At 53.0% G+C, this 26367-nt stretch overlaps 4 protein-coding genes across 4 annotated transcripts; 3 read left to right on the forward strand and 1 right to left on the reverse strand.

The window, feature by feature from the left end:
• The first annotated feature begins 1339 nt into the window (after positions 1-1339).
• Positions 1340-7088, forward strand: BDR25DRAFT_70381 (uncharacterized protein). Its single transcript, XM_033698937.1, has 3 exons — positions 1340-3633; positions 3686-6305; positions 6356-7088. The coding sequence occupies exons 1-3, from the start codon at positions 1784-1786 to the stop codon at positions 6992-6994; spliced, it is 5109 nt and encodes a 1702-aa protein (XP_033544128.1). The 5' UTR covers positions 1340-1783; the 3' UTR covers positions 6995-7088.
• An 11610-nt stretch (positions 7089-18698) lies between these two features.
• BDR25DRAFT_317041 (uncharacterized protein) lies at positions 18699-19538 on the reverse strand (the record flags this gene model as incomplete). The annotated part of the gene is made up of 1 exon (XM_033691644.1): positions 18699-19538. The coding sequence occupies one exon, from the start codon at positions 19536-19538 to the stop codon at positions 18699-18701; it is 840 nt and encodes a 279-aa protein (XP_033544129.1).
• A 393-nt stretch (positions 19539-19931) lies between these two features.
• Positions 19932-21891, forward strand: BDR25DRAFT_70456 (uncharacterized protein). The gene is made up of 2 exons (XM_033698938.1): positions 19932-19970; positions 20178-21891. Exon 2 carries the CDS (start codon positions 20399-20401, stop codon positions 21680-21682), a length of 1284 nt encoding a protein of 427 aa, XP_033544130.1. The 5' UTR covers positions 19932-19970; positions 20178-20398; the 3' UTR covers positions 21683-21891.
• A 2043-nt stretch (positions 21892-23934) lies between these two features.
• Positions 23935-26078, forward strand: BDR25DRAFT_345042 (uncharacterized protein; the record flags this gene model as incomplete). The annotated part of the gene is made up of 2 exons (XM_033694004.1): positions 23935-24000; positions 24082-26078. 2 exons carry the CDS (start codon positions 23935-23937, stop codon positions 26032-26034), a joined length of 2019 nt encoding a protein of 672 aa, XP_033544131.1. The 3' UTR covers positions 26035-26078.
• Positions 26079-26367: the final 289 nt, after the last annotated feature.

Here is a 26367-nt window from a genome sequence, read left to right on the forward strand (position 1 = left end):
TAATCTAGCCTAAACTCGGACCACCGTTCACAATCGAGTGCCTTGTCAGACCTGCTGCAGGCGGCCCATAATAATAGAAAATTATATGCCTTCAGTCCCGAAATACGGACTTTTCAGAAATGATGTACGGGATTGCGAGACGCAGAATTTCCCACAACGCGGACTCGCACAGTACAGGCTGATGAGTTGTGGAGACACTTGGTGGATGGCGGCCTGATTCACGGCCGGCCGTCCCACGCATGGCTAATGGGGCGATCACCGTTGAGTGGAATGCTTGGGGGCGTGATGGAGGAAGGATGCAAGCCACTCACCCACGGCTGGCTTGCTTTCACACCTGTTTCGCTGCCCTCAGCCGCTATCCTTGACGACTGGCTGCAGTGTACGCGCCATGAATCCACGATGCGGCAGGCGGCATGGCCCCAGGGCCAGCGCCCTCAACCTGCGAGTGCGTGAAAACACGTATCCAGCACACAACCTGGGTACATCTTGTGAGAGTCAAGAAAGAGGCTGCCTGCATTTTGCCCACACCAAGTCCTTGGGGCGTTGTGCCCGTGCCCGTCCTCAATTCACCGCACTGCGAGCCCTCCTCGCCCTTACTCTATAGACCTCAGGGCCGCCAGGTTTTCGCTCTGGCGCTGCGACAGGGGGTAAGCAAGCCACCCAGTCGAACGATTCCCAGTGAAGGACGAAAGAGGATAGGCTTGCTGCCCGCCTGCTGCGTCTCCGCCTCATCTAGCACCTCGTCATTACCAGCCCGCCTATCCCGCTGAGTAAAAAAACAACTCACGCCGCCCTCCTCGTTGAGCTTCACACAAAGCCCATCGCATTCGCCGGCGAGCCCTCAGCTTGAACGGCCGAAAGGTCCGTTGACGTTCACGGTGACCCGAGAGTGGAGGCTGCTGCGCCCCTTCACACGCCGTAACACATTCATCCTTCGTCAAACCCGTCATTGTACGCCTACAACGGTTGCGAACCTCGCCAAAGCCCACACCCCATCGATCTCGCCCTGGTCAGCGCTCTCAAGGCAGATATTCTAACATCCAGTGAGTGCGTTGCCCCTCCAGTGCGGTGCCGGTGTGTATACACCCAGCACGCTCCGCACACGCATTTCGGCTGCGGCCTCACTCTTCGAACAACACACATTGACAGCTCGCCCTTGCATTGCAGGCCGACTCTCCCTCGCCGAAGCGTCGCTCAAGCGTCGTCTGCTTTTTCCCCCTCGCCTTCCGCACGATACACGGCACCTGCCAGTCTCGACGGGTCTTTGCTTTTGCGACTGGTGCTTCCTGTATTTGTCCGCTAGGGAAGGAACGATTTCTACCAAAGCACATCAACCATAGCATTTGCCGGGTCCTTCTACTGGTGGCATACCGGTACGGGGACGCCCGGTCCACGCAGCGTTCGTGACGATAGAAAAGAAATGTCATGCGTAGGAGGCGGGAGACGACTTCGCAAAGGCATAGGCACAAGCCGGTCTTGGTGATAGTGTCCTTTGAGGAGTTAGCTTGCACTCTACTCAACGGCGGGCATTGCTCTGGCTCTTTTGCTCCGGCTCGGTCTCGGTCTCTCTTGCCTTGAGCGTCCCAGCCCGAACGCACCTGCAATCATCACCACAATCCCGGCGCTTGGCAGTGGTTCTTGCTAGCCTGTCAGCGACACCAAACCAACACTTCTAACATCTCTAACTCGGAAGGAGGTATTCTACTCTTTTTTTTTACTTCCAGATCCTCCTGTAGACGGCCCTCCACCCACCCCGGAGACAGCTCCGGGGTTCTCATTCACCATGACGATGGTCCGACAGTATCCCCCGCAACCACAGCCACACTCACAATTATTCCCCTCATTAGGGCCCTACAACAACCTTCCAACCTCCCCCCATGGTTCACTCCTACGAAATGCGCCAGGCTTCGATCAGAGAAGCCTCGGTCAGCAGCCCATCCCGCAACGATATGCACACCCGCTGTCAAGACACAACTCATATGGGGCCCAAGACTCATCGTCGGAGCATGGGTCGGGAAGGGGAAAACCACCCGAGCATATGCTACGACGTAAGACACCGAACGGCATACTCGCGGCAGCATACGATGGCACATCTGTTGAGCAAACGGAGAAACCCCATGCCACCAAACACATCCTATTACCAGTAACAGCCGACTCTCGCATAGGGAGCTCGAGCACGTTTTCTTACAACCTCAAGCAGGAACTCCCATTAAGATCTCCCGGGGCGAACAATGAATTCAATCAGGGGAAGCAGGATCCTCTGTCCGACTGGAATCCAAGCTTATACTTCGAAACGGGCTCTGGGCGCGCGCATGAGGGTTGGAAGGGCGCCCACCACCCTTTGCCACAGATTGATTCAATGCTAAACCAGATGCCCCAACACCAACCGCCTCTTCATTACCAAATGTATGGGCAACATTTTTGTGGGGCTTTAGAGCCTTCATTACAAAGCCCACTTGGCCCCACGGTGTCAAATGATCAAGGCCCATTTGGGCCTTATTGGCACGATGGTACCTTCATACCGTATAGGCCTGCTGCTATGCGAGATCCGCGATATTTTGCCCACCACGGCCCTAATTGGAATGCCCTGCATCCTGGCGGATTCTTAAATACGGGTCCCGGAGACTGGCATACTTTTAACAGCGCTGTATCCAATATTACTAACATACAACAAATCCCGTATTCTATGCATCATCAAGTCTCCATGGTACCACCCAACGCGTACAATTTAGGCAGGCCATCTATCGACTATTCTGTACCATATCCACAATCTCATTCGCGTCATGTTGGCTTGGATTATCAAAGTCAAACATTACCGTTGTCATTTAGTCAACGACCGCATCAAGACCTCTCCACTTCTCTATCATCTTCTGGTCAAACAACTCCAGTCCCTGACCATACCTCAGTCTCGACCGCACTCACCGAATTCGGGCCTCAATCAAGCAACGCACAGTTAAGAGAAAGGGTGTTCGCATGGGCACACACAGTGTATATTGATCTGTTGAAATATCTACAGCAAACCCGTAAGAACAGTGCCCATAGTCGGCATCCGAATGCTCCCCAGCAACATGCTCGACCCCACATCTATCCCAAACCTCCCCGACAACCAGCTGCGAATTTTTCCAGTTCCTCGAACAGCACCGGTAGTGCCCAAACACTTGAACGCCATAATACATACCCTTCAGGCTCGAAACACCAACCCGCACCCCAAGACGCCCATAGCTCATCCCATAGGAGAAACGACTCTACTCACCATCGGTCATCCTCTCTATGGTCATTGAGTGGAGGGGAAATTCGAGACCCGGACCCCCATAGACGCTCCTGGCAACCGCAATCACAGCAGCAGTACCCGAGTTCACATGGGCTACATGGGCAGGGCCAGGGTCTGGATCCGACGCGCACATTACGCCGAATGTCCGGGACCTCCATTACAAGTGTACATCAGAGCCTTCGCCATGAGGTCCCGCCAAGTATGACGGCTGCCTCTGCTTTAGACGCCATTACCAAACACTGTGAAGAGAGCAAATGGAATTGGATAGATGGCATTCTTTTGGGTGGGTGTCTTGCGTATGCCTTGGGTGACTATCAGAAGGCCCAAGACTGGTACAAGCATATCCTAACATTAGATAAAGAGTAAGTTTCCGCATAAATATCTTTACGAGCTAGTCTGCTAACGTATTGATAGTCACGTTGAAGCAACATCAAACCTCGCAGCGACATTACTCGCTCTTCAACAGAAACGAGAAGCCGAGCAGCACTGGAGGCGAGCTGTCAAACTTCGCCCCAGCTATTTCGAGGCTGTTGAACATCTCATTGGCTTGTTGTGCAGTGATCATCGAGGTCAAGAAGCAGTCCAAGTCATCGAGGAAGTTGAACGCTCCCTCAAGTTTATCAAGAAAGGCGAGGCTCTCAAGAATGCTGATGTTCAGAGTGACCGTTCGAACTCTGTAAGCCAGTCTCCAAGCATATCGGAGGCCTCGGACAAACCAGTCTTCGAATTCGACGGGGAAAGCGAATCAATCTTCAAAGATATGGATGAACTTCCTGGGTCCGACCAACCTGGTTTCGGTTTGAGTGGGTATGCCATTCCCGGATCCGAAAACGGCCGTATTCTTGCGCTCGTGCATGCAAAGGGTAACATGCTCTATGCTCTTGGAGATAACGCGGGTGCGGCGAAGGCGTTCGAGAATGCTGTGCTTATTGGAGCTGGGACTCAGATCCAAGGGATTGGCGGTCTTATCAAACACATCCTCTCTGTGGTGGGGTACGATGCAGCGGACCGTTCTTCTGGGGGTCATCGCATTCCTCCGTCCACGGACCCAATTCTCCTTCATCCAGAACCGGCTTTAAAGACCTCCCAGCTGTGCTTTCCGCCTCATGGGCAATTACCAGGCCTCAAGTATGTTCCAAGTGAGGGTATGGCCAGGAAGGCAGCTGTTTCGACGACGAGCAATTCCCTTCTCTCTCTTGCGAAAATCTTCCAAGATGGAATGGCAACGAACTCACCCAAAGCATCCGCTTATCAGACTACTTACGGTGTTAGGGAAATCCTAGCGTTGTATTATCTGTCATTATCGTTACAGCCGAGCCCTTCCACGGCCAATAATGTCGGTATTCTTCTCGCTAGTGTACAACAGTACGCTCCTTCCAGACATATTCCTGTATCGAATCCGATCCCTAAACCTCAAATCCCCGGATTGGTTCCTGGTAGTGGCATTGCTCTCGCACTGGCATACTACAATTATGGACTGCTCCTTGACTCTCGGCATGCTCACCTGTACACAAATCTAGGAAGCCTACTAAAGGATATCGGCCAGTTGGATGTTGCCATTCAAATGTATGAGCAAGCTGTAGCCTGCGATGGAAATTTCGACATAGCTCTTGCCAATCTCGCGAACGCAGTCAAGGATAAAGGTCGCATCAGTGACGCTATTCTGTACTACAAGAGAGCTGTTAGTGCGAGTCCGGATTTCGCTGAAGCTGTATGTGGTCTTGCGAATGCCTTGAACTCGGTCTGCGGCTGGAATGGAAGAGGGGGAATTGCTAATGACGGTGGCTCTCGGGATCGCTGGCATGTAGATGAGAAGGGCCTTCTACTTGATGCTAGAGTTCAGGCCGCTTCCAGCTTTGGGTGGATTAAACGTGTTGTTGATCTTGTAGAAAAGCAACTCGGAGATGGCGAAGATTGGGGCCGTGGGATCATGGACGACCGTTTCATACAGGACATAGTTCGACCCCTCGCGCTAGATGAAGCGGACCCACACAACATCAATGAGAAGCAGGAGAAAATGAGGCGAACGCTAGTCAAATGGCAGGGTCAGAAGTGGGAGGGTGCCCGGATCGTCCGCCTTGTTGAACGCGCCATCCGGAGGATCACATGGCAGTGGTACCAGGATAAGTACGTCAAACGTCAGCCACGCTCATCAGGGAGCTACAGGAGACCTCGCCTCCCCTCCGCCTTAACGGTTCCGGCAGCGCCAACGGTTCTTCCATTCCACACTTTCACTTGTCCCATGTCCGCGAAGCAGATCCGTCTCATCTCTCAACGAAACGGCCTCCGGATATCGTGTTCTACCCTCAGGGCACCTTGGCTGCCTACGAATGTCTTCGCTCCTCCTTCACCTCCGAATCCACATCTCAAGGTCGGATACGTATCATCGGACTTCAACAACCATCCACTTGCACATCTAATGCAGTCAGTATTCGGTCTCCATAATCCATCTCGCGTCAAAGCTTACTGCTATGCTACCACGGCCAGTGATGGGTCTATTCATCGCCAGCAGATTGAGAGGGAAGCCCCCGTCTTCTACGACGCCTCCAATTGGCAGCCAGAGCGCCTTGTCCATCAAATCATTCATGACGGTATCCACATCCTGATCAACCTCAACGGGTACACTCGTGGTGCAAGAAATGAAGTGTTCGCCGCACGCCCAGCCCCCATACAGATGTCATTCATGGGATTCGCCGGTACCCTTGGTGCCGAGTGGTGCGACTACCTGCTCGCAGATACAACAGCGGTTCCAAGAGAGACCCTCCGAGGGTGGCGCCGCAACATCGATATGGAGGATCTGCTGGAGGATCAAAATAGCGGAGGGGATGACGACAATTGGGTCTATGGGGAGAATATCATCTATTGCCGCGATACATTCTTCTGTTGTGACCACCGACAAAGCGCGCCAGACGCTCAAGAACGCCAGCTCACTTGGGAAGATGAACAGCAGAGGAGGTGGCGTATGCGGAAAGAGATATTTCCTAACCTACCAGATGACGCGATCATCCTCGGTAATTTCAACCAGTTATACAAGGTAAGAATTGCAACACCTGTAGCAATTTTTTTATTCTAACATGGTGTCAGATCGAGCCAACAACATTCCGCACCTGGTTGCGCATTCTCGCCCAACTACCAAACGCCGTTCTTTGGCTGCTCCGTTTTCCCGATCTCGGGGAAACAAATCTTAAACAGACTGCCAATGCTTGGGCTGGACCTGAAGTCGCTTCTCGCGTCTTATTTACTGACGTCGCCCAAAAGCATCAACATATCGCACGCGCCCGTGTTTGTGATCTTTTCCTTGATACACCAGAATGCAATGCTCACACGACCGCTGCCGACGTCCTCTGGTCCGGAACACCCCTCCTCACCTTACCGAGATATCAGTATAAGATGTGTTCAAGAATGGCCGCTTCGATTCTCAAGGGTGCATTGCCGAAGTCGCCGGACGGCGCACAAGCTGCGAAGGATCTTATTGCTACTGGTGAGGAAGATTACGAAGAGAAGGCTGTACGTCTAGGGAAGGAGTGCGTATACACCGGCCACCGCGCTACCGGACGACTAAGTCAATTGAGGAAGCTATTGTACGAATCAAGGTGGACCAGCGCATTGTTCGATACGAGGAGGTGGGTCAGAGATCTAGAAGAAGCATATGAGATTGCATGGCGTAAATGGGAGAGGGGCGAGGGTGGAGACATCGAACTGAAACCGCAAAGGATGTTCTAAGCAGTTTCTTATTCTTTAGTGCAATGCACGATGCATGAGGGGTTGTTGCTGGTTAAAGCTATTGGGATAGAGTTGTCCTTTTCTTCGACACCGAATGTGTGGATCTGCCATTCATATCATGCGGTTTTGGATGTCTATACTTGGAAAAAAAAATGAGGGGAGTGCATTTTTGAGCCTTTGTTTAGCCTTCATCGGGCGACGGGTTCTTCAGGTCCCACTCTTGGATTTGGTTGGATTTCATTTGCATCCTGCACATTACTGTTGCCTGCCATTTCCCTGGCGTTTTCGAGACGATATATGCCTTCGTTCATCGAAGGATATTTGGGTGGAACAAGCATCCCTTGGCGTCTTTTGGCGTAGACTTCTTGTTGGCCTGTCTTTATCATTGCCCTAAGGCATATTTCTTGCCTTGTTCTTCGCTGTGCATTTCTTGTGGAGTTTCATATCTCGCATGCAGCTACTTGGAGGATAATCTTGATACGCAACAAACATTGAAGCATACGCCACCCCGAGCGAATGAGTCTCGGATGGGTGACAAGGCGCTTGGGAATATAAGGTTTTTTTCTCCCTCCTTTCCAAATTTCGGTACCATTGGCTGCTGTACTTATATCTCCTCGGCGTTCCCATGTCGGTGCTTGACGTCCACAAGTTCCTGAACTATTTACCTCCCCAATGCATCAGCTTAGGGAAAGAAGAATGGGCTTATCGTGATGGTTGCGGATCATTCGGGCTCCTATGTTCTCCCCGACAGGTAATTACTATTCTGCTATTGGATGGGAAGGCTTCACTACAATTTGGATGTAAAAAATTTGGGTTAATTCGATTAAGAAGACCACAGTCTATCAATAGGTTTAGGCTACCTCAAGCATTCAAAAACTGCAATCCTTCAAATAACTGGTGGTGTTGTTAGGAATGTCTTAATTCTACTCGATCCGACTTCCGTGCTGCATTAGGAAAGTGGTAAGTGCATCGCAGCGAGGCAGAGATAAATGATCATTTCCAATGAACAGGGCGAGTTAGTACACTCGGACGAAGATTTTCTCAGCCCTTGAAGATGCAGCTGGAGCTGTACAGAACAACTTACAGCCCTTTGAGGTATATTGCGAAGTTGTAGTCAGCAATAAGAGTAGGATGTAAATAACTCCGCATGAAGCATGAGCTTCTTCAGGACACCTTCATAGAGCTGAGTGGTTGAAGCAAAGGCAATACGCTTCGCGGGGGCCAATTGCTTCTTTTTAGCGGCCTTTAAACTTCTAGACAGGTTTATGTGTGGTTAGCTGGGGTGGACGTCAATGCGGAGGGAGATAGATGTCTCCATCAATTGTGTGTCGGGGCTAACTATGAAGACGACGGCGAAGATGTGCGTTGAAAAGAAATATGTGGAGCGCAGCACGACACTGATATTAAGGAGATTTTAGTGCTTGAGTATTGCGATTGGGTTCCCTCTTTTGCACTGGAACCGTCACACCATGCGACACAATTCACCGTGACTAAAGAAGCTGCCAAAAATGTGGTAGAGGCGAGTTCATATAAAGAAGTCTTAGAACAATGATCAATATCTCCCATTAGATTCCTTGCGAACATCCGCCTTCTAGAACTATAAATAGAGGCCTACTCCTACTACCTGAGCCACGAAGGTTGCAGTCAGGTCTTTTAGTGACGCGATAGAGCGCTCACGAGGTACACAATCTATAATGTAATTACTATTCAACACACCACACCTATGGCATGATTTCTAGTCCGAAGTTACCTGCCTCCGCATCTATCAACCTCCGGCCCCCTTCACCACATCACCGGTCCGCTGCTTCCTCATTGGCCCCCCATCGTATTTAGCTCCCTGGGGTTCCCGCGATGTCAGACTTGAATGCTCTTCGTTTAGTAGATCGTGATAAGACGACGGAGAGACAAGGACAGAGCTTCTAGATAGAAAATATAAGTTTGTGAGTCAACAATCCTGTTGCTTTCTTACACGCAAGGAAATTGCTGTTACCGGGTTCGGACATGCGAGCAACGAATATCGCAGCATTTTTCATATTCGGCACGGAGGAAAGGACAATGGTTGGAAAGCTGGTGTGGACAGGATGATGCCCGAAACGAAGTGGTGAAAACAGGCTGTCGAATTTTATGAAAGAAAAAGATGTATGGCCTTTGGTAAAATCGTTCTTGGTTTAACGTGCGAATTTTCTATGAGCGTCCCATAGTGCTTCCAAAGGAATGGCTGTGTCGTCGTGTCGTCACTTCACGGTTTCTATTGTTGAAAGGGATACAGAGCAGATATACCAAAAGCCTAATTGCAGTCAAAATGTGAAACTCCATATAGTATGATGATGCCTACTGCAGGACGCTTACAGGGTGGATTAATTAACTGAAAGTGCTGCTGGGGTAAGGTAAACTTAAGAGAAAGCAAGAGAATGGCCAAATGCTAATATGTTCCGCCGTATTTACTAACATGGGACATGAACGGTAGCTACCATGGAAGGTTGTGCCAATGCCTTGAGGCCTTCCACCATGGTCAGCGAAGCCGTGAAATGCAACGTCAACCCGGAGGGATCTTTCCAAAGCAGCTGGTGAGACCGCACTTGCTTGAACGAGTCTTCCGCAGCACTCCTCGACCGTCTTCAAGTATGTGTCATCCACATATCTAGAATACTCTGAGGGATAACATCGTTCGTGTCTGGGGCAGCAGCTCGCGGCCGTTTTATGAGACTATGTTCTTGTGAGTGGAATTTTCATTAGTCAAGTAGGCGCCACCTGAACTGCTATATCGCGTTATTGCACTCTGCACAGTACGGATATAGGTAGAGTTCATCTTTTTAATCGCTTACTACTTTTAGAGAGGCAGTTATAGAAACGCTACTTCTATCGTAAATTAGGTCCTTGTGGTGCTCCATTGCATGGGCTAACATAGAGGACAAAGAAGAGTGCAAGCACTTGTTTCTAAAGAGAATCTGTAAGAGACGAGGCTTCTCCCCCAGCCGAGGTGAAGGCGGGTTCTCATTCTGAACGGTAAGACCGAGAATACCATACAGCCCTGAATTGGGGAGGGAACTAGAGGAACGGCATGTCGCCTGCGAGAGTCGTAAACATTGAGCCGCATTCGCGCGAGCTACTGTCTCCACCCTCCTGGGTTCGGATCTGACGGCAAATAGAAAGCGGCCGAACTGACAACCCAAACAGAATTATTGAGCTGAAAGTGATAAAGCTGAATAAGAATAGCCAGAGATGAGCCATGAATGGTTAACCGGGGAAGCCGAGTGGCATGTTTCCAGCTCTCCACACTCTGCTCATCGGGCGTAACGCTCAGAAGTCGGGAAAGTGGGAGCACAAATCATGACAGCGCTCGGCATCACAAGCCAGCATGTCAGTCTCAAAGAAGCAGAGATTGACGAAATGGCCATAGGCCTTGTAGATCTTGAACAAATTTTCCTTTGACAACAATAAACGACAAGTCTTGCAAGACGCTGGACCTCAACGGCGGAAGCGCTACCTGCCCGTTGAGGGACTACCCATTACTCGCTGCATCACGCCCATCATCTGTTCAGACTCAGGGGAAGCAATAGGTCGCCGACTCGTGAGAGAAACCTGTTATCTCGTAACCTACCTATCGGAGCCTTGCTCACCGGTTTTGCGAGGTATGCCTTCCTCCTCTTGACCTACCCATGCATTCATCATGAGCACATGTGGAGAGGCGAGGAAATTGCCGCGGTCTCCCACGCACGCGCCCAAGCCCCAACTTCACCCTCTGAGACAGAGAAGTTCTCACCGAGACTTAAACCCTCTGAGGCCTTGCACAACCCCAAGGCTCGCCTCATCCTCGTCGGATAACTGCATGTTCATCTATATATAGTTTCTTAGCGCAACCAATATCCCACACCATCATCACTCGCCTCATTCCCTCCCGCGTACCCGTAGGCCCGCCGCGCCTAACAGGGCAACTGGTACAATTTGAGTGCTGTTGCGTGGGCTGCCTGTTCTCTCACGGGGGAACGGCCGCATGGGAGTCGGCGGACAGCCGGTCCCCGGAAAGATCGACCACGCACTCATTGTGATAAGCATCATGTCAGGTGTCGCGTGGTGTGCGGATAACCCGTATTGGTGGAGCTTGCAAAGAGACTGCTGGCGGGCATGGAGGTTTTGTTCAGGGACCAGGGTTTCAGGGCCCGGTAGTCGGGGTTTGGTACGTGAGGGGTGGATGTCGGAACCTCGTTGAGTACTTTGGGGGCTGGTTGTTTGGGAGTAGAATGTTGAGGTGAGCTTGCGCTGCATGCTGCTTAGAAAGGACAGTCGAAGAGGGATTTGAATAGGCGAGGCCGGCAAGCGAGCCAAGGTCTCGCTCAACAGCTCTTATTGATGTTTGATGCCATTGCTGTTGTGATGATTCAGTGAGATACATTCAGGACTGCAAATTTCTTCGTGTTCATGCAGCACGAAGTTGTCTCGACAAGGTGAAGACTTCGGTAATGCAAGTCGACGGGAACACTGATTTCAGTAGGATTCGCGTGCGACTTGCAATATACTTATATTGCTTCTAATTTATTTCCCCTGGTCCACTTCCCGTTTCTGTCTCGCTCGCGTCTTCGTGGTGGTGCTGGCCACGGCTTTGGGAGGATTCGCGCTGGAACAACGTGCGCGGCAACGACGTAAGTGGAACGGAGCAGTGTGTTTTGCATGAATACGGAAATTGAGGCTTGAGGAGAACGGTGGGGGACCTGTGGCTGGGGTCAGCTATTATTGACATCAACACTTCCTCACAATCTCATAGCGCAATGCTGTACCTCTCCAGCTGTGGTCTAAATGTGGAGACTTTCGACAGTCAACAGAGATGACGGTGTCTTGAAGCTCGAGTATTCCTGCCATAGTCATCTCATCATACGGCATTGTGATGTACCATGTCTTGGAGACATGTTCTCGTCGCCAACTGCTTCTATTTATTATCCATGCGAGCAAGGAACATCAACTTTTAGTCCTGCGCTGATGACGTTGCGCCGCTTTGACTCCTAAGAACTACTGACCATGGCGTTGTGGCACAGGGAACCTGAATGGGCGGACTGCAACGTGCGTCGTGAAGACTCCTCGTCCCTGTCCACATAGCACCCTACAGCAGCGCCTGAAGCCGCCGCGTATGCCTTTTTACCGGGTGTAGGATTCGTGGAAAATTTCAAAGGCAATGCGCCAGACAGCGCTTGGAAAAATTCTTGACAGCGAACTGGCTTCTGTCATTTCATCTCCGTCGGCGACAGAATGGCGCGTTGGTCGATGATGGAGTTTGGATCTCGTCAGTGTCCGTGGCAGCGTCAGGGTTTCGACTTGCCAGGATGTCTTGCAGGTTGGACGACTTGACCAGCGGTGAAGGCCCAGCAATTTGGCCCGTAGAGTTTCAAGCAATTGCATGGCCGTTGAGTGCTCTGGGGTGGCCGGAAGGGGTGCGGTGTGCAAGCATCGTTGAGGTAGGGCCAAGTATGCTGCAGCATTTACACGATCTAAATTGAGTCTGTCAGACAGAGCAGGTGCGTGGAGCGCTGGAGTGCCGAACCAGACTTGTTCTCGTTGACGGCGGGGTACGAAGGAGCAAGGTGATAGGCAGTTTGACTGCTGGACTGTTCGTGAACTCCACGAGGAGACAAGAAAATCACAGCATATACGACTCTCTTGGAGTTTTACTATCTTCTGTGAGATGCTCTGGCTCCCGATCCCGTTGTGGTCGAGATCATTACATATGCACCAAGAGCACTTGAACTCGGCCCTTGTGGATCAACCCGGCAGACAACCGTCCCAACTATGGTCCAGAATGAAGAGGATTCGGAGGGGTTCCTAGGGATAACCAGTCGTTCTAACTCCAGGATCTCAATGCCGTCAGCGAAACGTCACTCGCAGACAGCATAGCCCTGAAGCGCCGAGATGTAGTCGTCCGACCGCACAACATCTTCTACTTCGTCAACCGGCACATGGACACGCACATGGACACGAACTCGCTTCGACACACCAGATTCGTACCTGCCTTTGGCTTTTCGAAAGGCGCCTGGGAGTCTGTGAGTCTTCGGCACCATCGGCAAAGGGGCTAAGAGATTACCAGGGAGCGTCTCCAAGATCTCGATACAAACGGCGAATGTCAGTGCAGGCTCCTTACCGTGCACAGGTAAAGTGCCGAAACAAGCAATCGATCAATTCGAGGCCACGTTTTGGCGCGTAAAATGTCACTCCATGAGCTGTGCGAAACGGCTGTTCCGGTGAAGGGGGAAATGGGTCACGACATGCAATGTTCACCGTCCAAAATATTCTGGGGAGAACGTTGTAACACATGCGCTCCACATGGGCTCCAAATCTTACGTTCTGAGCCCCAAGATCGAGCGAAATCTAGCCACGCCTACTCGCTGCTGCGGCGGTGCGATGCCAGTGTCGACTCGACCGCTAGCAGCCGCTTACCGTTCCCCTAAACAGTGAGGAGGCCCAACAGACGCTGCCAACTCACACGTCAGGAGCTGCCTTCCAATCGCCTGCATACCTAATGCGTGATCTGGTCAGAATGGCCAAAGGCTGGAAACATGAAGTATGCTGATGCTGCACACTATAGCCTTGTTCCCACCAACTGTTCGACGAGAATTCCGCCCAGCGGCACTAGGTGCTGAGTCAATTTTTCGCAGACAGGTTTAGTGGATACACACTGATCAAAAAGATGTGAGGTGCCGTTTCCACCTGTCTCCTGAGGCACTCCTGTGATGAGTGCAGCAGGGCAGCTGATGAAGTCTAGTCCTCTGCCACGCGATCAGGACGGAGGCAACCCGCACGACTCAGGCAATTGCATGGAAAGTCAAACGGCATCTCAAGCACGCAAGGTACACAAGGTTTGCATGAAGAAACTCTGTTGAGAAGCTGTGCGGTTAGTCGTTGGCAATAGATGACGTTGAAATTGACAATGATTTTCATGGCGATATATCCAGATTCGGAACCCTTCATTGGAATTATTTGTCACACGGCTAGTCTTGTGCAAGTTAAGTCCCGAAGATCTAGAGAGAATAACGTTTTGGGAAGGAAAGATCCAATGTACCGGATGGTCAATACAGCTCAGGAAAGGGATCCGGCCGACCGTTCAGCGGCCACATCCGTCAACACGGACTCGTCCTACGGAGCACTGCTGTGGTTCGACACCTGGCGCCTTGAATCGTATAAGTCATTTACAGATGAGTGATCAGTTGTGTGTGCCGTGAAAATTCGATAGCGATAGATGGACGAATTCGGTGACTTCGGCGAGGTCGACCCGCGTCTGCCTCTTTCACAACCCTATCACATAGCTTGGCGGTCACCACGATTGTCGTGAGAGTCAGGCCAATGCGGAAGGCGTATCGTTCGGCATCGATGGACGCCAATCCCCGCGGAGCTTGATCAGCGAGCAGCGTGTCCCGAAGCCAGCTCGACCCTTGTCGTAACAAGAAGATCGGGCGATGGATTAGGGCCAGGGTAAAGCGAGCTGCTGATATTGAAATGTTGGCGGGGCGCAAAAGCAAGGCGCCATGGGATGAATGATGATTATCGCGCTGCAGGCCCAAATGCGATTGAGGCAGGGAGAGTTTGCAGCCCTCGCAGTTAGCCTGAAACGTCAAGGGACAGCATGCATCGTCACCAGAATGGTGGGGAATTGTGGTGGAGACGCATCGTGAGTGGACAGCTGTTGCTTTTGCTTTGTTTGATGGGAGGAGAGAAAGGGGCACTGGACTCCATTGGTGTGTGGCTCGCGGATCCGATTCGGCATCACTCCCAGATCCAACGGCCCTGATGCTGCATCTCGCTGCGTCTAGAAGGCGGAAAGTGTGAAGAGATACCCACTAAAGCAGCCGAATGGGTTCTGCGTCGAGTCAACAGCGCGCTTCAGCAGCGACCGGTGTCTCGCCAGAGTTTGTCGCTCGTGGGCTCCGCGCCTTGCTTCTGCGCGCCCTGCTCTCTCCTCACCACGGCGGTCCTGCTAGACGGCTGGGGTTGGTGACGGCCCTGTACCGGTCGGGAGCGTAAGATGGCACCAGGAGCCGGGTGCCGCTGTCAGAGTCCTGAGCGCTGAGCTCGAAACAGGAGCCCGCAAAACGAATTCACGGGATCGCGGGTAGCAGGAGCCACGACCGACTCCCTGTTACAGGAAGGACCAGAAGGGGCCCGCGGCGGGAATCGGGACGGCGCCAGAGCCTGTTTGCTAGTGCAGTTTGCGTGAAAGGTTGGCGGGTAGGTTGGCCGAAATGGATGCTTGATGCATTGGAGGCCGGGCGGCGCCATTGGTTCGGCGTCGGGTGACGATCACACGCTCGTTAATCTTGAAATCCCGCAGATCGTGCGCAGGGGTTCCATGTCGCTTTGTTTCTTGCGCAAGCAGCGGGCTGGTCTGCCCCGAATCACCATTGTCGAACCCCTCTGCTGGGAACACTGTGAGAGCCCATCCATGTGCGGCGCCGCAAACCGCTGGAAACCTTCACCCGTCAGCGTGCATCGTGAGTCCTAAGCAATATTACACGTTGGGGGGAAATGAAGGGATTGCATCCAATGCCAGTCCTGTCACTCCTGTGAGCAGTCTCGACTCTCGCTCACCCTCGTCCTCCGCTGGAAATTGCCGCCCATCCAGGATATGGCAAGTCCCGTCAGCTGCGACGAACGGCAAATCCAGGACGGAAAAACAAAGACGGCCTGTGGTCGTAAAATATGCGATTGTGGCAGCCCAGTTCGTGTTCGTCGTGACTTCATTGCGTCCACATCGCCGACCTCTCTTGTCGTGCTGCATACTGGTCCATGGACAGAACTCATGAGACGCCTGTGTGCACCACCACAACCGTTTTCGTTACCCTGCCCTCGGGACCCATGAGCCTCTTGCTGGCAACTCCTCGTCGACTCTCCCCTCGAGTCGGGTCCATGGCGGCCAGATAGAGTTTGCCCGCGTCCTTGACAACTCGCGCTTGCAAGGACTGTCCTGGAGAAGAGTTACCAATCTTGTCTCTGGAGCGGCCCCTTCCTCCCGTGCAAATCTTTTCTCTGTGCAGAATCTGCGTTATTCGAGGGCTGCCCTTGCAACGATAATCAAACTATGACAACCAATATTGACTGAGTTCAAGGTGCAGACCTATTTTGAGTATTGCAAACCACGGCAGCCTTGTTGGACGGGTATGTGCTGCGCATGTGCAAGGGATCTGGCACTGGGACAGAGAGTGCAGCATCAATCAACATATCCTGAGCCTCTGGAGACTTCCGAAGTCCAGGTCTTGTGTTCGTCCAAGGATCTCCGGCCGGCTGCGACAATTGGAGCCTGTTGCACGAGTGTTGGAAGAAGAATGTGTCAATTGGCTCGAGCGACCCCGGAGGCATCCCACACACACAATTAAACATCATCCCGGAAGACTAACTTATGCTCAGACATCAAAATGGCCACAACAGGAGCCACACCCTGGATCGTTGGAACCACCGTTAGTCCCAGAGTACGGGAAACTGCAGCATGGACTCCACGACGGTGCTGGTGTGTGTTTTTGGCTCTCGTGTCGCGCTCCCAAGGCGGCGGCTGACATGCAGACAAGCACCCATCCAACCGACTGTCAGAATATCGACCAGGATTCGGTGCTTTTAGCCACGGAAGCGTCGCACACGCTCCGCAGACAAAGCAACAAGCGTTGACTGTTCAAAATGACAAGTTTGCGCGCCGTCACACAGGTTGCGGCGCCAGATTGACGGGCTCAGGGCTGCCCAACTCAGACGACCCCCCACACGCTCTCACAGGGACTGAGACCTCGACGACAGACAAGGGGACGAGGCACGACCATCTGTGATGGGCCTTGAGGCGCATGGCTATTTAACCTTGAGGTTAGTGACAAGTGTGCTGATTCGTAGCTATCAGGCGCTATTCAGTCGCTGAACCTGCATGAGGGTAAGTCACATTGACAGTGGAGGACGTCCAGCTTTTAGCTTTCTGGATCAGGATGAGCAGTCTTGTCCGGTCCTGAAGAGGGATCGGGCACGGGTAACCGTTGGTCGGGAAGGCGACGATGAACAGGATGCAGCGGAGCCAGAGATTGTTTGGGCGAGGGATGAGTGGGCGAGGCTGCGTGATTGATCGAATCACGCATGCACGAGGTCATTTTGAGCAGGCTTGGCCGCGGGCTCATCGAACGGAGGATAGGAACCTGAGGATGGATCCAAAACAGGACAGGCCCTGGTTGGGATCCGGTAGTCTGCAGTGCGCTGACTCGGGACCGCAGACAGGCGGCGAGCCGTTCCTCGCTAGTTTAACGCTGCCCAGCAAGTTGGGAGCAGACTTGGCTGCATGCAGGAATGGTAGACGAGACCAGCCAGAGCATTGCGCTGTGGCGACACTTGCCAGTAGCTCGGAATCTGTGTGACCCCAGATCTCAGCCACAGCAGCAGCACGCCCAGGACCACTGCTCGGGGACCCCGCTGGCCATTTTGATATTGTCCGCGACTCGGCCGCATTTTGCCTGAATGCTGCATCTCCCGACGACGTGCTGTCGCGGGGGGGGGGGGGGGGTTCGCACGGCCAGGGGCGGAGCCGTCAGACCGCCAGGAGTCGACAACGAGTGTGCGAGGAACAGCAAGGCTGTGTCTATTTTTGCTAGGCAAGCTTTGAGAGACAGGCTGGCATTGCAAGCGCAGACGAGAAAGCACCGTGGGAGCACGCCGGCCTGACGAGCCCTGCCGGTCCCATGGTGCTCGCGTAATGGGAGGCCCTCAGACTGGGGCAGGACAACAGCACGCTGAGAGCCGGGCAGGCTGGCGGGCAGGATTCAGAGTTTAGGATACGACACCATGGAAAGCGATGACATGTCTCGATCCTCTTGTGCGGACATCGACGAGGATCTCCACTGGCTGCAGGAGGGCCAGGCGCTCGTCAACGATGGCCGCTTTGAGACGCGCTCTTGGTCACGACTCAACGACTCACCGCGCTCATGGCGATGGCAAGGCAGCTACCAGTTGCCAAAAGCCGTCCTCGTCATCTGCGCGCTCGCTCGAACGGGCAGACGCCATGACCTGTTTCGGGATGACGAGCGGCGCACTGCTCCTGCGATTTGGCGGGGCCGAGGCGCCTGCTGGTATTTGAGTTTAAACGGCGGCACACCATTGGCTTGCAGCGCTGACTAAGGGCGTTTGGCCAGCGATGGCTCTCCCGGCGAAGTGGAATGCTCGCGCTGGCGTGCACACCCGCTCGCTCGCTCGCTCTTTTTTTGCTTGCGGCCCGGTTGATCGGTTTCTGGCCAAGTCGCCCAACGGCTGCCCTGCGACGTCAATGAGCCAGACGGAGAGCTCTCATTGCAAACCAAGTGTGAGGCCTCTGGCAGCACCAGACAACTAGGCCTAGGCCCGAGCGAGTACGCCCATGGGAGGCACGCACAGCGCGCAAAAAGGAGGCGGCGCGCAAGTGTGCGATGGGCCCAAACTTCCAAGACTTTTGGTCGCCGACCTCGTGTCCTCCCTACCGATGGCCATGACGATCAGTATCTGAGCTCGGTCCACGATCAAGCCTCAGCGCCCGTTTGATCGCCCACCGTCGACCCTGTCGAAAGCGCGACTGGTCAGTGGTGACGCTGGTCGCAACGTGCATCGCGACATGCTGGAGTGTGCTGCTGCTTGTATCAATTTCTGTGTTGTTAGACAGCGAGTGAGCAAGCGGATCGAACACATAGATCCAAATTGAGGCCTCCAAGTATCGGTACCTTGGCAAGGCGGCCTATTTCTGGCGAGCGCGGGGAGCGCAAGGGTAGCAGACAAGGGAAGGGAAGCAAACTCGCTCTGCGACGACAATCAAAGTGACGCTGGGCCTCGGCGGAGGCTCACGCGGAGCAGCGCATTCCCAACCTTGGTGCCCAGGCCAGATTCCAGGTCCCGCAGCAGCCCGGCCTGCTATCCAGGATGACGGTTCACACTGCACAGGCAATAACGCCAGCTGAGGCCTGAGAACCAGGAGGGCGACGAGGTGCGCAGAGGGCGAATGATGGCCGCGAAATGAGGTCGCAGCACCCCAGATCCTGGAACCTTGAGGGCTGTCGTTCTCGCAGTGGGCTGGCTGAGACGGAGACGGGCAACATGTTTTAGTATTTACAAACAGGATGGGATTTGGGGTGGGGGGTCGCTCCGCCAGCGTCAGTGACGGCAACAGCCATGAATCAACCGCCAAACCGCCAGGGCTGCCCCGGCCATGAGGCGTGGGCCAGGCTGCGAGGCCGCGCGAGCAGTGGACGCAAGTGGTGAGAGGCCTGGCTTCGGCGGCGGTTGCAAGGGGAATATCGACCGCGGCGCTGCACGGGACGCCGTCGCTGGCTGCGGGAAAATGAAGAGACTCCCACCCAGTGTGTGCGTCGTCCGTCCCCACAACCCAGCAAAACAGCCGGCCCCAGTCGCAAGTGCCAAATCCCATGCCACGATGTGCAACAAGGGATCGCACAATTCCGACGATCTGGTCCACCAAGCTGGGAAGCGTGTGCTGCGCCAAAAGGGGACTGTCGACTGCACATACATTAGTCGCGGCCATCACGCCGCTCCCATTGCTCCCAGCAGTCCATCGATGCATCAGTGCTTCCCTTCTTCACCATCTGCTCCGGATCGCCCTGAATCCTGGCCTGCATCAGCGACCACCCGTCAGCGCAAGCGTGATTTCTTTGCCAGCTAGCCCACCTAGCCTAACCTCCTCGACCGCCGCATGACGCCCCCAGCACCCATCTCACCATCGCCTTAGCCGCATCTCAAAAGCCAGAGCCCTCGCACCACATCTTATCCTTCCCGAAGCAGTCAACAACTCCTCTCACCGCCTTGGCGCCGCAACCATTCCCGTCCGTGATATATACTCGTACTCATCATCCTTCGACCCACGGTCGCCCGTTCTGCTCCTAACCACTGGTTCTATCCCGACCTAACGTCAAACACCACTTCAAACCCAGAAAGAGCCTCGCCCTACGTAGTGGCACTTTCCGTTGCGCTCCTCTGTGACCCACGTTCCATAAAGGTATGGCACTTCTCCCTTCTAAACAACATTTTTCAATACCTCATCGTTCTATTCTGAATCTTTTCCTATTCCTATCAAAGCCCGCTTCTTCTTGCTTGTTGTTGATGTTCGTTGTCGAGGCAAAATTCGCCAGTGCACGTTTCAAGCGGAGTGAATTTCACGTTCCAATGTCTGCACCGGGGGACCCCTCACTAACATGCCACACAGTGGTCACTCAAAATACGTTCGCCAACCAATCCGATCGACGAGGATATCCACCGCAACAACCTGAACGGTCATCCTACTCCCTGTTGAGAGGTTTTCCGGCTCGTTGGACGTTTTCAAGTGCAGTGCTTTGGCGCACAGAAGATCCGTGTCCCCAACCAGCTGTATTATTTCAACTACGTCAACCAAGAAGTCTCGATAGGAGGCTTCCCCACCCTAGCGCAATGGTTAACCATCGCCGCGGTCCTTGGTCGCAGAACGAGGATCAGTGGCTTGTCAGCCTCGTCCATCGCAACGGACCCCACAACTGGGTCCGCATTTCCCAAGAGATTCAGACACGCTCACCAAAGCAATGTCGGGAGCGCTATCACCAGAACCTCAAGCCAAGTCTGAATCATGATCCGATCACTCCAGAAGAGGGGGAGCAAATCGAGCGCATGGTGGCAGAGATGGGGAAGCGATGGGCCGAGATCGCACGAAGACTCAACGGCCGCAGCGACAACGCAGTCAAAAATTGGTGGAACGGTGGTCAGAACAGGAGAAAGCGCAATCCTGAGCGTCACGAGCGAATGCATGCGTCGCCGCCTGGGTACCCATACCCCCCAATGTCACGACCAAGGCGAGAGTATTTGGATGCCGCGGAAGAACCTGCTCACTCCCAGCATTCTCTACCACCGCTATTTAACAGAGACTCGCCTGATTCGGCGTCGTACTACTCGCAGTCTCGTCGACCGTCGTTGAATCCATCAATGAACAGTCCTCAGGCACTCAAATTGCCTCAACCACACAACTTCGAGGCCTATTCAGGATCACGACCACAGCCTCTTGAGCTCCAGTTCGCCAATCCCTTCTCGGCCTCAAGGGGGCGCGGCTACGAAACTCCCATGCCTTCACCCTCTGTCTACTCCATCGTTTCGGCTGACGGTGCCCCGTCACTCATTACAGACACTGGCTCAGAGTCACGCTCGCCTCGTGGAGCAGCATCGCCTCTCGAATTCACTCTTGCACCATTGGTAGGTGGCAGAGATGAGCGCAAGAACTCGGTTACTCGATACCTGCCCCAGTCGGGCTTCGCAACTGAAGATGACGGCCAGTCAGCTCCTTACGATCAGTTCAAGAGGCGGGCGTCCGTGCAACTCCCACCTCTGCACCGCACCGAGCTTACAGCATCGGCTCCTTCTTTCCGAGAGCCAAATTACAAACTTGGAAAGCAGCCGCTACTCACCCAGCCTGCGCCTCAACTTGTACACTACCACTCCCTACCACAGTCTACACCACTCGCCACGGAACAGCGGCCACTGCCTTCTGTCTACTCTCTTGGGGAAACAGAGCGTGTATCGCATGCACAACCCACTTCTCCTGGGACTATGAGCCCATCCTCACGCCAGCTTCCGTCGCCCTTTGACCACTTCGGTCGCAGAGTCGATACCGAGTCAAAGAGCGCTCCTGCCTCTCCACAGAGTGGCAGTCGGGATAGCAGGATGAACCTTGCGACCATGCTATCGTAGCTCTCCTTGTACTTGAATTCGAGTTATCCTCATGCTGTTATACACACCCCCAAACTTCCTTTCTCAAGGATTTCTTGTTTATACGGCTAGTTTTACTACCTGTTAATGATTTACTTTGCGGGCATTCAGCTTCATCTCATCTCATTCAGAGATTTCTTTTCTTACCAAAATCAGGCTGGGATCTTATAGTACGGCCTCGGGATACCCATAATGTAGGAACTACGGAAAATGGCACTGGGTGAAGGTCTAAGGCCGCTTCACTTCTTGCCTATGCAGCGGGGTTTGGTAATTCACGGCGTTTACTCAGCGGACTAGGATACAGCGGACTACAGAGTTTTCAGTGTCGCTGCACTGCGCAGCGATGGGCCTTTTTGTGGGAATATTTGCTCTGATGGCATTCCTAGGTACCACTTTCCCACTACTCATCATCATGTGTCGACTTCTCTGCACTCTCAAAAGATGTTACCAATAGTAATTCGAAAGTCTGTCCGCGGAATCTCGCGCCAGACCTTGCTCTTAGAAGAGAAGGCGCAAAGTGCGTTGCGAACTTACTGCCCGAGTGATATGCCGAAGGGACCTGGTGAAACAGCTGCAGCTCATCCACAGCAGCGCCGTTCATTGGCCTTCTGGTGCTGGTGGAGAAGGCAAACTCTGCATCGGCACCTGCGCCCTTCACTCACCCAACGTCCTGCAGGACTTATGTCTCATGAGCCGTCCACTAAGGCAGGGGCAGCGATAATCTTCATAGTGAAATGGGCTTGATCGAGTACCGTGGTCGGATGGTGAAACGACTCTTGTCACTAACACTTTCCACTTCAAGGTCACGTTGTGAGGCATCAGGCGAATTTTGGTTCTGGGATACCCAGTCGCCTCCAACAATTGACTTCGCCGGTTGTTTCTGGCTGCGGCACCTGCCCCGACTTCTCAACTGCTGTCGCCGTATATCACCAGCGACGACCTGCTACATACATGTGAAGCCGACGGAGAACGGTTCGCCGGTGCAGAAACAAGGTGTGCAGCCGCTTATACATGCGAGCAACACGTAAACAGTCCGCCGGGTCCGACAACGTAGCTACCCATAACGGTAGATTTCACGATACCGGCTTCCTTGCGATGACTAAAGGGTACTACTGTGGTCCAGGCCTGAGCATGCATCTCGGGCTCGCTTTCCAAGAAGACGGCGTCAAACGTCGTCGAAGCATTGGAATTGCCACATGCTTGCTGCAAAGGCAGGTTCTGGGACGACATGGGAAGACTCCCAGCCAGCCAGAAAAGACACAACTCAGCTGACAATTGGCGAGGCCGGCCATGCAATTTGCTGCTGCATGGAGGATTGCAAGTTCAAGGACATGCCCTTCGTATACGTGGAAAGAACGGCGTGACGCCTGGGTAACTCTGAGGGGTAAAAACATGAGCACGTCCCCTTCCCCATATCCAGCGCAAAGGCTTCACACATGGCAAGCGATGGCGAAGCGAGAGGTTGACGGAGCGACGGGATGAAGTGAAGCCTGTGCGAGCAAGAACCCGGACTCGGAAAACCGTATTGCAATTGGCAGCGCGGTTCGAGCCTTTGGTGCTATTTTACCAGGAGATCAGGGCGCGGGCGGCCGTTGAGGCCTTTGTCTTGGGTCGGAGGTTCCCACGGCTATGTTCCCACTTGGCTGGGGTCTTTCATTGATCCTTTCCGTGAGTCGTGAAGACAACATCGGGAGATTCTCGCTAAGGTTAGCAAGAGACGTGCCGCCGGGGACGGAAACAGAGGGGCGGTGTCCCGATCCTGAGCTTAATTGCTGTCTTAAGAAGTGGAGCGCGCGAAGGGACCGGGCAGAATCCCGGTTCCCATTCAATTGATAGGAGTGCTTTCCTGGCCGCTTTAAAGCAACCTCTTTCGACCACGCTAATAGGGATACCCTGCAAGCCACTTCATCTGCGACTACGAATAGGGTGCTTAGCCCACCCTCTTGACAGACTTTATTCCAGGAGCATGCAGAAAGTGCTGATTGGCCTTTCCAGTATTACCCGGTGCGCTACTCAAATTTGCCGACTAGCCTCATCACGTGGAGTAGTTTGCCCGGATTGCATCGTCGATCAAACGACATCCGAGCAGCCTCATCATCACTCGAGCCTGGGAAGGATGGACCTTCAAACACAATCACCGATGCCTGCCCTAATCATCTAATTCCTTGCACATACCTTCGGGCTTACTATTTTTGACATATCTTTGTCCGGCTACAGTCTTATTAGTTTCTCACATGTCGTCACTGTACGACCCAGACACAGGCGCAAAGCTCGTACAACGTTGGGAATTTGCTTTCAGAGTATGTCACCGATATCACATGACGATATCCTGCCATGCCTCTAATGCACTCCTGTATAGCAGTTTCCTAATACGTTAATAGGCTCAGAGGGATGTAGCCTTGCGGATACCGATCAATTTCGTAACCGCCCCAGCTGTATCACTAAGAGCTGCCTGCTTCTCCAAAAACCAGTATGAAAGCAAAGCATTTAAGAAATGTTTCTCTAATTTATTTTCTGTTGGATTTCGGAGATTTTTGGTCGATGTATACTGGGATACAGGCCGTTCCGAATGGAGTCTGTGCCCAGTTCAGATACCCCCTTCAGGACTAGAAGCAGAATCGGCAGGTATCACGGCTATCAATACCGTCTTCTCGACCGCGCAGAGAAGTATCTCCCCACCGACGCGCAATGCCCGCGACATCCGGGACATCCGCTTCTCATGGGAAGCCGCTCTTCCGACTTATCTGCCAAAGGAGAATGCCATACCAATTTGGCCACGCCAAGATGCATCAACCTCCGAATCGGTATCAGGATCGCCTCCACTTTCATCAGGCAACATACTTCCTGCAGCCAGTTTGACCGCTGCTGAAACTGTGACAGCTTTGGCTTCGTCCATAAGTGCGGTGTCGTCCAAGATCCCTGTCAAGTTCCCCACTGATGGAAGTGTCCCTCTGTTGCAGCTTGGTGATTACAATTGCACGTCAATCATGACACTAGGATACCTCACCGGCGTATTTCAAGACTATCTAGATGCTTCAGGAACTACGACTGATGCCGTGACTACGTACTTATTCCTCAATATCCATGCTGCCTCTCCGTACGCATCACCATATTCGCCTGCGCAGCAGCTTACCACTGAGCAACTCCCAGGGCCTCAGCACCTGCTGAGTATCATCATAAACAGTAATCTGTCATCTCAATTATATACACCACAGCAGTTGCAGGAAGATCGCAATAATCTAAATGAAACTTGGCTTGACGTCCAGTCAGACACTCTTCCTGCAAGAGGCTACTACCAAACCTCAGAGAATTCCGAGGGCTTCCTAGTCACACAAAATGGATGGCCGAATGAGGCGTACATGGTGTTTAAAAAGTTCTATAGGCTAGTTGCCAGCTTTGGCTCCGTGGATCCTCAAATGGCCAACTACAATTTCTCGGCAGATGCCAACACTATCTTTGCCCCAGGGACGACCCGCTCTTTGCATAACGCCTCGATCACCTCGGACGGGGGAATCGAATCTGGGTGTCTATTTGCACCCATAGACCTCACGATTACGACGTCTACAAATTCCTCCTGGGCAATTGCGACTTCCCCCGATCTAGACCTCGGACTGAATCCAAATGACACACTCCCCATCCCCGCAATCACGAACCTCACTTCTTGTGGTCTATCTCCCATGTTAAACAGCAGTCTCTCCAACGTAACCGCTGATTTCGATTTCCAACCCTACCTCGCCTTCACACATAGCACCCTATGGTCCTGGAATCCTGGTGAACCCATCAACAACACCAGTGACGACTCCTCAGCTCGAACCCGCTGCGCCGCTATATACGCCACACCTCCATACCCAGGACGCTGGCGGTCAGTAAACTGCAACTCCCGAAACCGCGTCGCATGTCAACACCCCGATACGCCTTATAATTGGACGATATCCGCAGACTCTGTGAACTATTTCTCCGGCGACACAGCCTGCCCCCGCAACACCATCTTCTCCGTCCCACACACCCCCCTCGAAAACGCACATCTTTTGTCCGTCATCCAGTCCTCCTCTTCCCCCAGCCACCCCCTTTCCGACCCGATCTTTGTCAACCTCAATGCGCTAGATGTACCAAACTGCTGGGTTATTGGTACCAACGGCACGTGTCCATACTTACCCCCTAACGACACTAACAATGCGAGAGTTGTCGTTGTGCCTACGGTGGCGGCGGTCATTATTTTCGTGTTGGCGGCCTTGACATTTTTTGTGAAATGTGCGGCCAATCGGAGAGAGGATAAGAGGGGGAGGAGAAGGAGGAATGTGGGTGGGTGGGATTATGAAGGAGTCCCTAGCTAGTTAATGTGTTTAGGGGCAGTTGAGGATGAGTCATAAAGTGTGCTGTCTAGAAGTGTTGTACAATACCATTACATGTAGCGGATTAATAATAAAGTTAGTCTAATCTGTTCGATCAATTAATAGAATGCGGGATCTTTTTAAGGTGACTGGTTTCTGTCCTAAACAATGTTAGGACAACATGTGGATGCTAAGATTGCGTGTTTTGCCTCTGAAGGTTTATTCACATAGCCGAAATGATAGAACCGGTAGAGGGTGGTGAGAGTGCAACGAACGAGAGTAGGATACATTGAAACGATTGTTGGAATGATTTAACATGTCTTCTCGAACGGAGCA

The sequence above is a fragment of the Lindgomyces ingoldianus genome (genome assembly GCF_010093535.1).
Source record: "Lindgomyces ingoldianus strain ATCC 200398 unplaced genomic scaffold BDR25scaffold_30, whole genome shotgun sequence".
NCBI classification, from domain to species: domain Eukaryota; kingdom Fungi; phylum Ascomycota; class Dothideomycetes; order Pleosporales; family Lindgomycetaceae; genus Lindgomyces; species Lindgomyces ingoldianus.

Coding starts and splice junctions, on each gene's coding strand:
- BDR25DRAFT_70381 (XM_033698937.1), top strand. CDS start 1,784: ATGACGATGGTCCGACAGTATCCCCCGCAACCACAGCCACACTCACAA. Junction 3,634..3,685: donor ATCCTAACATTAGATAAAGA/GTAAGTTTCCGC, acceptor ACGTATTGATAG/TCACGTTGAAGCAACATCAA. Junction 6,306..6,355: donor ATTTCAACCAGTTATACAAG/GTAAGAATTGCA, acceptor ACATGGTGTCAG/ATCGAGCCAACAACATTCCG.
- BDR25DRAFT_70456 (XM_033698938.1), top strand. CDS start 20,399: ATGGTTAACCATCGCCGCGGTCCTTGGTCGCAGAACGAGGATCAGTGG.